We start from the raw sequence: 17,769 nt of genomic DNA on the forward strand, positions 1-17,769 counted from the left end.
ATTCAGTAGTATTATTTATTTGACATTTGTTAACCAGGTTAGTCCGCCTGGGCATAAAGCCCTTTTTCAGCAGAGACCCAAAGAGAAAAGCTCCAAATGTAGTCAATGAACAATTTAAGTATAACAAATTATCAAATACAGTATATAGAAATCATATATTTTCGTCAAAACATAGTCAGAGAGACACAAGTAACATACAGTACACCAGTGACAATAATAACATAAATGAGGATGGACACAATGAATACTGAAAATCAGACAGAACTACAGAGTCCTTAACTTCAGGACTTACAAAGGAATGGGACAAGAGAGGTCAGGTAAGGATACAAGCAAATGAACAGTGTGGGCAGTAATAGGTTCATAGGCATTTACTTGGCTAACGATCACAAGGGCATTTCAGTCTAGACATGCATCCCACATCTTTGACAAGTTCTGGTACCCTTGATAAGTGTAAGTAGGGGCTTGGGAGATGAACCATTTACAGGTTAACTGTGTCCATTAGAGACATAGGTGCCAAACCAGGGATGAATTTCCAGTTTCCCATCTATTCTAACCATTGAAACAAAACAAACAAAATTCAAGCTTGGAAAATTCAAGCTTAGTACTCGTCGCACCACTGTTCTGTCACCTTACCTTTCTGCTTCTTTGGCATTCTTCTATAATACACTACACCTGATACTCTATTTCAATTGGGTGCAGCCTCTCTGATTCTAGCTTTGACTTTTTCATTCAGACTTTGTTTCTCCTCAATCACCCCTCCCAGATAACTGAAGCTGTTAACCTGTTCCACTATTTCTCTTCTATCTCAATTCTCAGCTTCTTCTGGTTTCCATTGTCTCCAACAATCAGATGAAATAAAGTGACACCAGAATACTTCACCTGAGCTCTCAGTAAGGACCCTGCCAAGATGTCACAAGCCCATGGTAGCAGGGATGGGAGAGGGAGTAGTCCTGGGTGTTATGTGGCTTTAAGCACTAGTGGGTACAATAATCATTCTGCCTGGAAAGTGCAATGCAATCAAAAGAGTTAGCAGAGCAGCTGTTTAGGCAACATGTCTGAAATCTTAACAGAACTGTTGAGCACAGGTTCACTCACAGCAACTGGTAAGGACAAAGAAATACTTGCCTGATAAGACAGGTAAGATTCTTGCCCCCCCCCACTTTTTTTTTATAGAATAGGATGGCAAAGTTGTACAAATGACTACTTGAGGAAATGGAAGCTGTGGAACCTGAAAGTTTGCTGATAGGGAGAGATAATTTAGCAACCTTTGAAAGTTAACTGTCAAACAGCCCTACACCTTCCAGGCTTAGTCCTGCTGTTATGGAGCATGGATCTTCTCTTATAAAACTACTGTAATACCAGTGTGCCTTTACTTGATAAAGCTTCTACAGAAGTGAAAGCCATTAGGTATTTTGGAATAAAATTTATCTCATTAGCATTATGAGGTAGCTGTTTTCACTGGATTACTATTCCTAATAAATGACAAAAAAAAAAAAAAGAGTCAAAGGTCAGGGCAACATATGTCAGAACAGGTGAATGGAACATGTTCAAAAATGTTCAACTTTATACGTACAGACAGATTAAAAGCGTGAAGGAACACAGGAACAACATTAAGTGATCATGAGGAACATAACATACCTAGCCATATACACTTTTACACAGACATACTTAATGTTCATGTTAAACGCTACAATGTCATTACAAAAGCGGCACGATAAAAACACAAAACCATCCATTTTCATACCTTTTCTCCTAGCAATTTACCTGAACTTCCTTGATACTTGGAAGTGGCAAATTCAGAAATTCTTCCGTCAGTCTCTTCCAGCTTGATGCTTTATTTAAATCAGAGTGAATAATTAACTTCTCATAGATGCTAATTATATATAAAAAAAAAAAAACGCACAAAAAAAATGTCAGTAGCCATTTCCTTTGAGATGTTTACCACAATTAGATCTGATATCAGACTGTCAGACTTACCCTTCAATTGCACGGTTTATGCTATGTCTGTTTACATCAAGAAAGCGATGGTATCTGTAAAGAAGGAAAAATAACAGTTACCTGCAATTACCACCTTAAAAGTAAGACATCAAATGTGTAAGTTAAGGCTTTAAGCAAAAGCATGAACTGACTAACATAAACCAGTCTTGTAACATATTAGTAATTTAACCAAATCTAACATTGGAGATTCCAAGAATAGGAAGAGGTGTTGGCTAACAAAGAGGAAACTGTAAGTGATCAGTTGACTTCTGACATTAGATCATTTGTATACCAGCAAGACTGCCTAATCAGTTTTTAAACAAATTCCACTGCTATGATCATCAGCACATGTACAGAAAACAATTAGTCAGACCCAAGTACAGTGACAGAGCAATTACCAGCAACTACAACTGGGTAAATTAATAGAGATGGTCAGCAGTTATCAGCAACTATAACGGGGTAAATAAATATAAAATAATGTTCATACTGCTCAAAAGTTTTCTTATAGCTAGTAAAGCTCCAGAATATAGGTCCATCTGGGTAACATTCTGAGGTGTGATATGGACACTGGATTACTAAATGAGGATGGACACAATGAATACTGAAAAATCAGACAGAACTCCAGAGTTCTTAACTTCAGGACTTACAAAGGAATGCAATAAGACAGGTCAGGTCAGGTAAGGATACGACCAAATGAACAGTGTGGGCAGTACCATGGAAAAAGTACAAACAAAATTCAAGGAACATCAAAAGTAATAACAGATATAGAGACTGGGTGAGTTGAATCCCATGGTAATAAAAGAGGTGTAGCAGTATTTGGTGGACCACTGACTAAAGCAAATAATGCTTCTAAAAACTAGAGTGGTAAAACAGAAGAACAGAAAATAGTAGAAGCCTTATTTCTAGCTCAGGAAAGATTATGGAAAAATGTGTTCAACAGGCTATTAGGATTTCTGATGGTTAGCCATCCTGCACAGAGGCAAACTGGACAGCTTCACATAGGTCTTGCTACTCCAAGTGACTCTGTGGCTTAATACTACGGCCAGTAGTGCTCAATACTGCTGAGACAAATATTACTATGAAGTTGATGAGGTAGTCACAGACAGGGGTTCCAATCTCCAGTAAGCTGAGAATAGATTCATATCTTGAGGAATTTCTCATTGATGGTAGAATAACCAATAAAATATCAGATAGCCTGAATGTCAAATATCCTAGACTAGTGACCCTGGTAGGGATACCTAAGGTACATAAAATTGTGCTGGATCCGCCCCTCAGACCTATAGTTTCGGGCAGTAAATCCAAAACATTCCCGATTGGAAAAATTATAGACATCTGGCTTAAACCAATTTATGACAATATAAAAGTCACATGGTTAAGGATTCATGGGAGTTTCTAATTTCCCAGTGAATTCTTTGAATGGGAATAGTATAGTAGTTACAGTGGATATTATAGACCTATTCTCACGCATCCCTAAACAGGAAGGCCTGGATGCCTTCTGTAACAGCATCAGAAGACATAATAAATTAGAGTGGGACAACATCTGTTTGATATTGGAATGTATGGCTATAGTACTGGACAACAACTTAATTTACTATGAAGGTGAAAATTTTCGTCAAACGAGAGGGGTGGCAATGGGCACTGCCTGTGCACCCATTTATGCAAATTTAGTTATGCTGGATTGGGAGGATACTATTTTGTTTACTAGTGAATACTTTAAGAAAATCAAACATTATTCAAGATTTCTTGACGATATTTATATAATATGGGATGACAGCATAGACAATTTATTTAAAATTCCTTGAATTTATTAATGAAAGCAGCTCATTTCAGAAATTTACCCATGCTTATAGTTGCATAGGGTTTCTAGATACTTTTATATACAGACATGAAGGGGAAGTAAAATCACGTATATATAGGAAAAGCACCTTTTCCAATGATTATCTAGAATATGGGAGTTACCATCCGGAGAAAATGAAGCATAACATATTCAAGGGACAATGCATAAGAGCTGCAAGAATGACCTCACATTACAAGGAGATGGTAGACGAAGTAAAATTTATTACACAACTTTTTGAAGAGAGAGAGGATACCCCACCAAGATGATGGAACAAATTGGTACAAATATCATTATGCAATGGGGTAAAAAATACAAACCCTTGTTAGGTTCTGGAGATATTCATAGATTTAGATTAAGTAACACAAGTAATATAAGTACAGGCAATCAAACCAGTATTATTCAATATGAGAGATCATGAATATTAACATTCAATACAGAGTTAGAACAGGTTAAGAATATATTAATAAAATACTGGTTCTTATTATTGAGGGATACCAGATGGATAGATATTATAGGGACCAAACCCAGATTTGTACTTAAAATGGGTCGCAATATTAAATGGTACCTGGAAAGAAACAATCAAATGACATCCACTATAAAAAATAACAAAGGGAAACATACTACAAAATGTGGGATGTGTAATCAATGTGGATTTATACTAGAAGCAGCCTGTATTATGCTAGACAATATGGGTCACACAAGGATTAAATTTAAGTATGGCAATTTTAAGACAAAAATGATTATATACATGGCAAAGTGCACTGTATGTTCCGGATTTTACATAGGTAAAACCGAAAGAAGTTTTAGACAACGTATATATGATCACACTTATTGTATAAGAAAGAGAGACACTAAGAACGCATTATATAGGCATATTGAAAAGATGGGAGACACCCATGAATTTAGATTTGCCATACTAGAAACTATCCATATAGATCCTAGGGGGTGTGACCACAAAACTTTACTGGCGTTTAGGGAAACGTGGTGGCAATTATATTTAGATGCTACGAATCCACCTGGACTCAACGATTACATTTCTTGTAAACCCATTTTAGAGATATATTAATTTTTCATTATGAGGTCTGGAGTGTCCATATTGCTATGTTCAAATACTGTTAATATATTTATTATACTCACTGAAATTCCCTTGAGGGAGAGCGTTGTATTGTCAACAACCAGTATACAGCATTCGTAACATTAATTTAAATCTTTTCATTTTAAACTACAATATGTTATTCACAATCAGTTTATGGTTTGTACATATTTTTAGGAAATATGTATGTATTCAACATACACACAACAATACAAATATATTGGTTGTTTTTTTAGGTGTTGCATATAATATATACTTTTTTATGTGTTGCATACAATATATATTTTTTGGTAAGATACCTGATATATATTGGTTAATATGTATTTTATAGTTTAAACATGCCGTTTATATGTATATATATCCTTTGGTCTAGGTACAAGGTTGCAATATGTGTATATTATGTATATGACTTTAAAAGTCTGATTGAGAGAATTGTGGCACCAAATTTTAAATAAAGGAAGTGTTTGCATAGTGTTTCAGTGTTCTGAGGAAGCCCACATTGTAGTGGGTGAAAGCGCTTAACACAACACTGTTTTACAGTCAAGTGGTGTTTTTATGTTTGCACGGCAGCTTGTTTGGAATAAATCCTGTCTTTTTTAAGAAGAAGAGGCTGGTGCACTTATTGGTGATGCGTGGCTGTGTATTTTCCAGGAGGAAGCTGCAGAAATAAAAAAAAAACAGTAAGTTAGTTAATAAGTGACAGTATGTGGCAAGTGTGAGAAATCCAAGAACAATACACACACCAGAAGCGGAAGTCATAAGGAGAAGTGGGAACTGATCTAAAGGTTATAATTCCCTCTAAGCTTTAACACACAATGCAAACTGAAAGGGTAGCACCAAATGTCACATGATCTTGGGATTTGTGATTAAGACACTAAACCTGAAGGATAATGAGATCATCTTCATCTGCAGAGGATAACAGAAAGGCCACACCTTAGCTCCTGTGTCCAATTACAACAATACAAAGAAAGGAAAATTAGGCTGGAAGAACACATACCAATGGAGAGTCACAAAAATACAGAAAGAAAAGGATGGGTTGGGAATCTGAGGAAAATGTGCATGACATGCACAGACAGAAAAGAAAGTGAGAAATGATATGGTAGCACAACAATGTCTACTGTCAAGTGTGAGGGATGGTGTTGATAATGACTGACAGATGGAGTAAGTGGGAAGCACCAATGTCAGGTGAAAGGAGAAGATCCCACACCTGCATAAGAAAATACTATTTCACAAAGTGGATGAATCACCTTGGAATGCACTGCCAGAGCAGAATATAGGTCAACAGAAGGCAGATCAAGGAGCCTTGGCTAGCTGAAAGACACAGAGTAGAAGGGGGCATGATACTGCCCAGGGACTAGTCTCACCATTTAGGCCGACTCCTATCACAGATCTTCTTTAGTCAACATCTTTTCTTTTTCGCATCTATGCATACAAGAAAAGAACAATGTTACCCACACAAAGTCAACTATACAGTATCAGACTTCCAACAAAAACCTAAACAAGACTCACTTCCAAAGATTTTCTCTCCATTTCATTTTCACCAAAGAAAAGAAAAGAATATTTGGTTTGAACTGGAAAACAATAACTCATCTGTGGCCTCTTATGGCAGGTTTGCTCTTGGCAAATGAAGGCCAAGGCTCTTAAAGTTATACAATCTTAAAAACTTTATATGACTATGACAACTGGACTTCCGAAATGGCTGTACACTGATCAACACTTTGATTTCAGCTTTCCCAGTGTGAAAAATGAAACTGAAAGATAAGGACTGGAAACTGAGCAAGTTTTAGTAAATTCAATTACTGGCTAGTAAGTACACTGCCTAGATGCCAGCAAAGAAGAAACAGAGAGCCTGAAAAAAATTAACTACAAAAAGGTGAAGGGAAAACACTGACTGTGAAGAATCCTGTAGCTGTTCAATAAAAAGCAGTTCAAGTACAAAATAACAAGCTGAAATGAAGAAAAGGCTGGCTGAATATGAGTCTGCTTCAGAAGAGCTGTTTCAAAAAAATGGTAGAGTTAGAGAACAGACCATGCAATGAAAACCTGCGATTTTCTGCTGTACCAGAGAAACTGGAAGGAACAGCTTGTATTAATTTTATAAAAGCACAAAAAAGTAACTGAACTGGTATTCCACAGCAGAATGTGTTAACTGAAAGACAAGTCATGTGTATACTCCAAAATCTGGCTATGGGAAAGCAGCCAAAACCTGTACTAATAAAGATGTAATCATACCAGCAGATCCTGACAAAACTGTGGCAAAAGGGCAAAGTATTAAACACTGGAGACAGCAGAGTATTTGTGGAAAATGATTACTCACTGTACAACAGGCAGGAGAGAAGTAAATTTGTCCCAGCAATCAGGGAATGTCAAGCAGCAAGTGTGCGACTCAAGCTGTTGTATCTAGCTGTCTTCAGAATTGGGAGTACCTTGGACTTGAACCATTGTCTGGGGTTGGGAGATAGAGATAAACAGGAAGACAACCAGCAACACTGAAATTAGTAAATAAATGTGAGACTATAATGCATTAACCACATGCAGCTTTATAAGAAAATGTGGAAGGATTGTACATTTATTGACTCTGTTAAACTTGTGGATGACTGAAACACATATACCCCACTTCATATCATTAATGTTTGGAAGAACACTGAAGAGAAGGAGAAAAGAAAAAAGTGATTATAAATAAAAAAAATGCTCTTAACAGTGTTTGTATAAAAACATTTCATAATATAAATTGCATGTTATATATAGCAAAATATTTTCAGTTATTGATGTATCTGATAAAGACTAAAACTAGTTCTTTTTTCTTCTTGTTTTAGTTTTAAGAAATGTAGGTATTATAATGTAAAAAGAGAAGAAAACCTGAACAAAAGTGTATTTAATATGCTAAAATTTTGAGTTGTTGAGGTGGGGCAGGTAATCCTAAATCACTGTGTTCTAATGGAGGAATCAACTTATCCTACTTGACTCTTGCCCTCCTCCCCTCCCAGATGAAATCCTCAACTCTTTATTAATTACTGTTCACAACTTCTCCTCTGGTTAATAAAAATATGACTGTCCTCTATATAAAACTAAAAGGACTAAAAAACGTTTTCACTGCTTGTATCTTACTATCCATATACACAATCAAGAGCTTCCAATTTCTCAGTTTTTGTATTATCTTTTCTTTAGTCTCTTCCCACATATCCTAGGTTGCCACAACAGAATCCTTTTAACCCATACCCCTAACTACTTCATTTTATTGTGTCTCCATAAATACTGGTATTGCTGAACCAATTCATGTGTGGATACACAATTTACAGCTATAGCATTTGTTTTGTCTTCATTAAATTTATATCCTGAAAAAAAAAGAAACTTCAGAATGTTCCACAACACTGACATGTCATTTTATGTTTTATCAAGTGCAAAGTAATATTATCTGCAAATAAAGCCAACTTTTCCCGATTACCATGACAATTATATCCTTGAATTTCTGAGTCCTTTATTTTCTTTGCCAATGGCTCTAAATATAAAGCAAATAAAAGGGAAAGAGAACATCACTGCCTGGTTCCTCTGTTCACACACAACTTATCAGAGAGGAACCCTCTCACTTTAATTTTTGACTCTGATCCCTCATACAGCGTACTAATTAGCTATATTATTGTCTCAGGGAATGCAAATATTTCTATTGTCCTACTCATAAAATCTCAGCTTACTTTTTCAAATGTTTTCTCTGCATCAAGACCCACCAACAACAGTGGTATCTGCTTACATTCTGCTTCTCTCTGTATTATCATTGTTTCATTAATGTTGTAAAATATTTGCCTCTCCTCCACAAAATCACACTGATCCATATTTTTCAATTTTGGCAACACCTTTGCCATTCTTTTAGCTAGTATAGACATAAACACTTTATAATCATGGTTTAAAATTTGAAATGGTCTATACAAAGCTGGGTCTGATGGGATATTACAGTCTTTAGGTATTACAGCCACCATAGCTTTCTGCCAAGATGTTGGTGCTTCTCTTCCTTTCAAAATACTGTTAAACAAAACCTTCCAGATCTTTATCACTTTCTTCCATCCTAATTTCCAAACTTCCACAGGAACACAATCTGTTCCTTGAGACTTTTCTACACATTGATTATACATTGCCATTTTTATCTCAGCTGCTTCAATCATAACTGTTAACTGTTAAGCTTCATCTACCTCTAACCTTGGCACACTTAAGTCTTCCATAAATATTTTCATTTGTGCTCTTTCTTGATTTTCAAATTTCTCTACATTATACCAATTGTCATAAAATTCCCAAAATAACTCTAATACCTCTATAGGATCTCTAGTTATTTTTCTTGTCATAGACTCCAAAAGTATGGTGACAACTCTTTCTACTTTCTGTTGCCTGCACAGCTATGCTAAAAGTTTTTTTGTGTTCTGGAGTTATCAAAAAAAAAAAAAAAACAGTAGCATAACAGCAATCATTCTAAACTCATGCATACTATTCAAATACTCCCTTACTTTCTTTTTAGCATTCTGTAGCTGTGCCTCATCTTGTTCTGTGAGATTCCCCTTATTCTACAATACTTTAACCTTTGTCAACTCCTCTAAATAATTCCTATTACTTCTTAACCATATCTATTTTTCTCTTATTTCTACTCTATTTTTAAACTCCATTTTCATTTTATCCCACTCACTATAACTTCTGAAGAAATTTCTATCTTTACCAATAACGTTTAAATAATTTCCACTACCCATTCCTCTCTTTTTAACAGGTAGGCAGGAAAGTGTCTCATTTTGACTTCATTACCCTGGATTTTTATCGTAGTTTGTACTGGTGCACAATCTGAAACAGTTATACTGGGTGTGTGTCAAAACTTGAAATTAAATGCACACATTCTTGTGAAACATAATGTTTATCTAGTCTAACCAGCTATTGTACCTTGGAGAATAATATGTAAATCCTCTCCGAATTCCTACTTCTGAATTTACAACTTCCATACCAAATATTTTCATACATCTCTGCAGAAATCTACCCTCTTTTGTTATAGTTTCCCTTCTAGATCCCCCAGATACATCATCACTGTTGCAAATCAAATTCCAGTCTTGACCTAAAACTAATATACTCTACTGAAAGATGACTGCATCTCCAAAATTTTTCTTAAGCTCCATAATAGCAGTTTTTGTTAGAATATAAATACATACCAGCATAGTTCTCCTCCCTTGCCAGTAGCCCCTTACTACCATAAATGTACTATTATTATCTTGTTTCCTCTTCTATCAATATTGGAGCTCCTCTAGCAATTAGTGTAATTTTTTCATTTTTCCTTTGTCCCTGATATTCTTCTAAATATCCATTCTGAAATCCTTTCTTTATCAAACTGATATGCTCATTTCCTTCCAAATGTGTCTCCTGCAGCATTGCTATTTGTACTCTGCATTTCATAATATAATTCAATACTCTTAACTTTTTGTCTATAACTGTAAGGCCATTTACATTCCAAAATAATATGGATAGCAAAGCCATTATAAGAAGTTATTGTTCCCAACTATTGCAAGTGTCAGCTTTTTTGAATGCGTATTTCTAAATTTTGTATTACCTGCATATACTAATGTCTGGCGGGTTGATTTTTTTTAATCAATTGTTTCTTGTCATCTTCTTTTGAATACATGTGACATTTTTTAAGATTTTTTTTTAATGAAAGCCCTCAACAAAAATACATTTTCAGAAATCCTATAATCTAGCAACATAGAACAAACACACATAACTAAGTATATATTCAAAAAATAAAGTTTAACCCACCTGTTAGGAACAACTGCCCCAAATTGACAGCTGCACCCACAGGCATTACCTAACCTAAAATTAAGGTTACCCAAGCTAAAGTACATTATACAGTCTGTGCTCCCACATACACTGGTTGCTGTTTGCTCTTTTCTTATCTCTATTCCTCTCTCAGATATGAAAAATGATGTGTATGCTTTTTGAAAACATTAACTTGTAGCCTTAAGAAAAAGTGCACTGTCTATTTTAAATAAAACTAAATTACAAACTGTTCTGTTAAATGCACTGAAGTATTAAGGTTGCTATGGACGTTGCTATCTCTTATTCACGTGCAACAATTTCAAGCTTTATTTTTAATGAACTACATGTCTTTGTATCTTTAAATTTTACATTTCTCTCAGCAAACAGTGTTCAGAACTCTAGAGATTAATTGCTTGCACCTGCAGACATCTCATCTCCATGGAAACATAACAGCATGTACAACTATCTTCAGCTGTAGACTTCTTAAATCCTACTGAACATTTACTAAAGGTAAAAAAAACAAGATAATACAATTGCATATGCAGTAAACAGTGCTTCCCATGGCATTCTTCACTCTGTCTTATTTTTCAAGTCTACTTGCTTACAAAAAAAAAAGAAGTTATGTACTCACCATAACGTTCCATCTGAGTAGTTAACTTCATTTGTCTGCAACCTGTGGGTATCAGATCTGTCCTCGGATCCGAGCCGGCAGCTTTACCTAGCTAAAAGATGAGAGCTCCTAGCTCCTCCCCAGTAACCTACTGCCTAACAGAATGAGCAATCCTATCCCATGGTTAAGAAGCACAAAACTGGTTAGGGGGAATGGAGGGGGGGGGTCGGTTGCAGACAAATGAAGTTACCTACTCAGATGGAACGTTATGGTGAGTACATAACTTCTTTATCTGAAGTAGTTAACTTCATTTGGCCTGCAACCTGTGGGACAGAGTCCCCAGCTACCTAAAAACCTTGGGTGGCCCTCAAGGAAGAATATTCCGGAGCACAGCGGAGTTAAAGGAAGCCTTACTCCTGGATATCATATCCAATTTATAATGGAAATGAATGTATGAGAGGAGGACCAAGTAGCTGCTGAACATATGTCGTCTATAGGGACTCTAGACCAGAACGCTGCAGCAGAGGTAGCTATGGATCGGGTTGAATGAGCATGGATTCCCAAAGGTACCGGTTTGTTTGAAGCTAAACAGGCCTGAATGATGCATTGTGAAATCCAGTTGGCTAATGTAACTTTGGTAATAGGTTTACCTAAAGAAAACTTGGCAAAGGACACAAACAATTGATCAGATTTGCGGGTGGTTGCTGTCCTGTGCAAATAAGAACGCAGTTGTCTATGTACATCCAATTTGTGTAATGTGTATTCCCCTTTGTTCTGGAAATTGGGGAAAAACACTGGCAAATTAATAGACTGATTAATATTCGACTCAGAGGCTACTTTAGGGAGGAAGGAAGGATTAATCCTGAGAGAAACACTGTCCTTATGAAATATTAGGTAAGGGGGTTTTATACAAAGGACTTGAAGCTCAGACACTCTCCTGGCTGAAGTTATTGCAATTAGGAAGGCTGTTTTCCAAGATAAAAATTTAAACTGAGCAGAAGCAGCCGGTTCGAAAGGAGGGCCCGTCAAAGCCTGTAGGACCAAAGTTAAGTCCCATGGTGGGACCACAGACTTAACTGGCAGTTTTAACAGTAAGGCACCTTTTAAAAAAGTTTTGCAAATCCTGGTGGAAGCCAGTGATCCTACATCATCCCCAACATGAAAATGAGAGATGGCTGCCAACTGTACTTTAACCGTAGATGCACTGGCTCCCTGATGAAAGATATGGGACAGAAAATCAAGAATCGTCGGAATAGGGACAGTAAAGGGGTCTAAGCCCCTGTCTTTGGCCCAGATGGAAAAAACGTTTCCATTTACTACTGTAGATTTTTCTGGTAGATGGTTTGTGTGCTGCTACCAGAATAGCTTTTACTGGTGACGAGATACTGGGAGTCCTTGCTATCAGCGGAACTGGATCAGCCAAGCCGTGAGCTTGAGGTCGCCCAGGTTTGGGGTTTGTAATCCTGCAGGATGAGAAATTAGATCCGGAATGGGATCTAAGATCCAAGGAGGAACTACACTGTGAGACCGCAGGTAAGGGAACCAGATCTGGTGAGGCCAGAATGGGGCTATGAGGATTATCTTGCTCCCCAACCGATGGGCTTTCTGCAGGAAATTCGTCATGAGCGGAAGCGGGGGATAAGCATAAAGGAGACAGGGGGGCCAAGACTAAACCAGAGCATTTCTGGGGCTCTCCCCTATTGGGGGAATGTAGACCCCATTTGAGGAAGATTTGTTTCGCTACTAACGAGTTTAAAGACCACTTGTACGGTGGGAGGATCAAGCGACTTAGCTTGTCCGCTAGGATGTTGGTCCGGCCCAGAATGTGCGTTGCTACTAGAAAGCGGTTGGTGGACATCGCCCATTCCCAAACTCTCATAGCCTCTCGGCAAAGGGGATAAGATCTGGTTCCTCCCTGTTTGTTGATGTACCAGACTACAGCCATGTTGTCTGTCTGAATTGCAATAGTTCCCGGAGGAAGAAGGTCTTGTAGGGCTTGCAACGCCAGAAGCACCACCCTCATCTCCAGAACATTGATATGCAGAACGGTCTCTGAGGGAGTCCACGTGCCTTGGATGGTTCCGCCCATAGCATGCCCCCTCACCCGAGGCGAGAAGCGTCCGTGGTCAAGGTGGCTTGGGGCTGAGGCATGACAAATGGTCTCCCCTCTCGCAGCTCCTGGGAGTGAAGCCACCAGAGAAGGGAGTCCTTGCAAACCCTGCTCAAGGGAATTGGGGTGTTCAAGGGGTGCAGTAAAAGTGACCACTGGACCTGAAGAGTCCACTGAAGAATTCTCATGCGCAGTCGCGCAAAGGGCGACAGACCGATGGCTGCCACCATGGAGTCCAAAGCTCTGAGGACTAATTCCGCAGGTGAGGCTGGGGACTGGAGAATTGCCAAAACATGAAGAGACAAGCTGCGCAACCTGTCTGTTGTTAGAAAGGCCTTGGAGTGGTGTGTATCTATCTTGGCCCCTATAAATTTCAGAACCTGCACAGGATGAAGGAATGATTTTTAAGGTTTACAGTAATACCCAGACGCTGAGTAAGAACTAGGGTATAATCCCTGGCAGAGCAGAGCTGATGCCTGGTGGAGGCGGTGAGGAGCCAGTCGTCCAGGTACGGAAAGACCCGAATGCCCTGAAGTCTCAGGTGGGCTGCGACCACTGCCATGACCTTGGTGAACACCCTGGGGGCTGAGGTGAGGCCGAACAGAAGAGCCCTGAACTGATAGTGACTGGCTCCCAGCCAAAAGCGGAGGAACCTCCTGGATCGTCTGTCCATTAGAATGTGGTAGTATGCATCCTTGAGGTCTATGGAGCACATCCAGTTGTTCTCCCGTAGGAAGGGGGCAATAGATTGCAGAGTGACCATCCGGAATTTCTCTTTGGGAATGAACAGGTTTAGAGATGAGAGGTCTAGGATAGGCCTCAAGTCCCCCGTCTTTTTTGGCACTAAAAAGAACCTGGAGTAATTTCCCAATCCAGACTGGCCTGAGGGAACACGCTGGATAACTCTTTTTTCTAATAGCTTCGAAAGTTCTGAAGCTGCCGCCTCCCTTTGATCGGGTGGGACATCGGGGAGACGTTTCATAGGAGGGAGAAGACTCAGAAAGGGAATGGAATAACCTCTGGATATAATTCGGAGCACCCACCGATCTGTAGTAATGGACTCCCAAGTTTGGAGGTGCTCCGACAGACGCCCCCCGACTGCCTCCAGAGAGGGACAGTCGGGTAAGCCCTCAGGGCTGTTGCGCGGGCCTCTCCGAAAAAGGTTCTCGAGACCCGAGATTCCTCGGCCCCCCTCTGCGCCAGCGTCCACCTTGTCCTCCTCTGCCTCTGAAGGACGAGGGGTCCGAAGCGGGACGGAACTGCTGTGATTTCCGGAACCACATCTTCTTTTCTCCCCTCTGGTTCCTCAAGAAGGACCGTTGGGGATTAGAGAAGCGGATCCCGACGGCAGACAGCGTCTTCCCGTCTTTCTCACTTTGGACCAGAGTGTCACAGACGGTCTTGCCAAAGAGCGTAGAACCATCAAAGGGCACATTCGCAAAGGACGCCTTGAAGGGTTCCGCAAAATCACAAAGGCGGAGACAGGCATGGTGCCGCAGAGCGATGCCTACTCCGCTGGCTCTAGCCGCTCCCCCCGTGGCATGGGAGAGTAGCTGCATAGATGTGTTAGTAATAGATTTCAGAGCGGCCATGCGAGCCGAGAAGGTGTGTTTGTCCTCGGCCGCCATGGACTCCGGGGGGGCTCTAGCGTATTCCTTAATCAAGTCTCGATGGAGTCTGATGACGTGTGCCATATAGTTCAGCGCCCTTACAGAGAAGGTAGCTGAAGCAAACATCTGCTTTCCAATGTGGTCCAACGTCCGAGATTCCTTACCTGGAGGGTGGATCAAGGAACTCTCCTATGCTAGCTCCTTCTTGGTGGCAGCCACCACCACCATGGCATCCACTGGACAACCTTTAGACCATGCCAGCCTATCAGAAGGGGGACTAAGTATCTTGTCTGGTCTTCTGGGAATTGGCTCCACAGTGTCCGGCTCCTTCCAAGCCCTGGTGGTAATTAAGTCCACCAGGGGGTCAGCCGGGGGGGACACCCAAGAAGTAGATGGGCCTGCATCAAACGCCTCCAGGAACACAGACTCGTCCGAGGAAGATTTTTGGGCAGACCACCCTCTTCTGATTCACAACATCTCCATGATGTCTCCGAAGGAGACATCCTCAGGGGGTGACCTTGGGGAACATTCCCCTTCCTCCAAGTCTGTGTCCTCTGTGAGGGACTCAGGGGAGTCCAGGTGCCTCCTTTTGCACTTCCGTTTGTGAGGAACCTCCTCGGTGGGGCTATCCGAGGGCGGCTCATCCACGTGGTCATGTTCCACTAAGGGAACCAACTGGAGCGCCGATGCAGGCTGTCCCTGTGGCCGGATGACGGAGGACAGGCCCAAATGCGCAGGGGTGATGGATGGATCCGCAGCCCGGACCGGGCATCTGGAAGTCCTCAACAGCACCCTCTCCACTACATCAAACGCCAAGGGCGAACTGCCCTCCCCAGGCTCCGGGAGCAGCCCCCTCGGCTCCGATGCAGGGATTGGCGTCGGAGCCGAAGCAGTTGGACACGAGAGGGAAGTGTGCTCTGACCTAAACGGCGCCGAAGACACAGTTCCCCCCACGTATCCCATGCTCGGCTCTCGGCCCTGAGAGCTAGGATCCGACACGCTCAAGGGCATAGTCGGTGTCGAAGTAAGACTGTCGGCACTGACGGTTCCCCGGGTCCGAAACGGCACAGATCCGAAGGCTCCGAAACCCTAAACCGGGTCGGAGAAGGAGCGATCGGGGTAAAGAAAGGGGCCGAGCTCCCCCCGAGGGGGGGGGGAGGCTGGAGCACCCCCATCTGCATTTGAGCCTGCAGGAAATGACGCATCATCCGGTCCAAATCAGCGTCAGTCAAGCTTCTGGTGGATCTGGAGGAGGTTGTAGAGGTGGGCCTGGAGGGTCGCCTCGAGGACCTCGAGGGAGACCGGTACTCCTCCTCCGGCTCCGGGGAAAAGCAAGGAGAACGGAGCCGAGAATGAGGAGAACCAGAGGCCCTCTTAGAGGGACTAGCTAAGTTCGCTGGCGGGGCTGAGGGATGAGACTCAGCCCGCCTTTTATGCCTGTGCCGGTCCTTATCTCTCCTTTTTTCTTTTGAACAGGAAGAAAAGTCCCCCTCACCCTGAGAAGCAGAGGGAGTTTGAGTCCCCAACAAGGGAGGGGGATTGGAAGGCACGGGAGCCGCAGCCGTGACCGGTGCCTTAGAGGGAGAGAAGGAGGAAGAAGAATCCGGGGACAACAATCCCGCCAGGATTAGCTTGTTCCTCCTATCCCTGATAGCCCAGGGGCTGAAAGCCACACAAACCTGGCAGCTGGTGGATAAATGGGCCACCCCCAGGCAAATAACGCACTGAGTGTGGCCATCGGCTGGGGACAGCTTATGACCACACTCAGTGCATTTAGAAAAAATGGCTTTAGGCCCTTCAGCCATCACACCACACACTCACGCACTAGGGGGAGGGAATTGAAGTAAAATTACCACAACAAAAATACGCTAAATATATTAGCCGATAAAGGGGGCTAAACAATACACACAAAAGAAATTTTTAGAAAAAACAATTTTTAAAAGGTATTTTTTAAAACTGGAAAACTCTCACCCACGCCTAAGAGCTCGTCTCTCAAAGCTGCTATAAGCCGCGGCAAACTAGATCTGAGGATGAGGGATGTGTAGCAGGGGATTATGGGTAGGGGGAGGAGCTAGGAACTTGGATCTTTTAGCTAGGTAAAGCTGCTGGCTTGTATCCGAGGACGGATCCGATACCCACAGGTTGCAGACCAAATGAAGTTAACTACTTAGATCACTTGTTTTTAGATTAAGCTAATGGCACTAATCTAGACATTCACCTATGCCAAAATAAGAGAAAAAAATCTTAACTCTACATACAATATAATCAGTGTGCTTTTCCACCCCACACCACCTGCCCAAGATTACAGCAAATTAACTTAAACTTGCTTTTGTCCAGTCTTTCTTCTCCTTTTACATTGCAATGCCTATATTTCTTAAAACTAAGAACTTGTTTACCTTAATATCTTTATCACATACAACAATCACTGAAAAGACTCACCCTCACCCCCATATATAAGATACCCCTGACTACATACTACACAAGTTTGCTTTACTATATAAAATAACTTTTATATCATGAAATGTTTTAGGTATCATGAAATGTTTTAGGTAAATGCTGTTAAGAACAAAAACATTTTACTGTCAGTTACTTTTTCCCTTTAATGTCCTTCTAAGTATTACTAACATAAAGTGGGGTATATGCTTTACAGCCTACCCACAAGTTTAGCAAAGCCAACAAAAGTCCATTCTTTCTCAGTCACTTTTTCTTGTAAAGCCATATTTCACAAACGAGACTGATGCTGTATAATCTCAGATT

At 40.8% G+C, this 17,769-nt stretch overlaps 1 protein-coding gene across 1 annotated transcript in view; it reads right to left on the reverse strand.

Moving 5' to 3' along the window:
- The window catches only part of TUBGCP5 (tubulin gamma complex associated protein 5), a 1,009,385-nt gene that overhangs the window by 970,708 nt on the left and 20,908 nt on the right, over positions 1-17,769 (reverse strand). The window contains exons 2-3 of the mRNA XM_044072063.1: positions 1,978-2,031; positions 1,765-1,873 (exon numbers count right to left, since the gene is read on the reverse strand). Of these exons, the coding sequence (XP_043927998.1) occupies positions 1,765-1,873; positions 1,978-2,031 (163 nt within the window). The remainder of the gene's footprint in view (positions 1-1,764; positions 1,874-1,977; positions 2,032-17,769) is intronic.

Source organism: Protopterus annectens, chromosome 5.part0, assembly GCF_019279795.1.
Source record: "Protopterus annectens isolate FY-2018-M chromosome 5.part0, PAN1.0, whole genome shotgun sequence".
Taxonomy (NCBI): Eukaryota; Metazoa; Chordata; order Ceratodontiformes; family Protopteridae; genus Protopterus; species Protopterus annectens.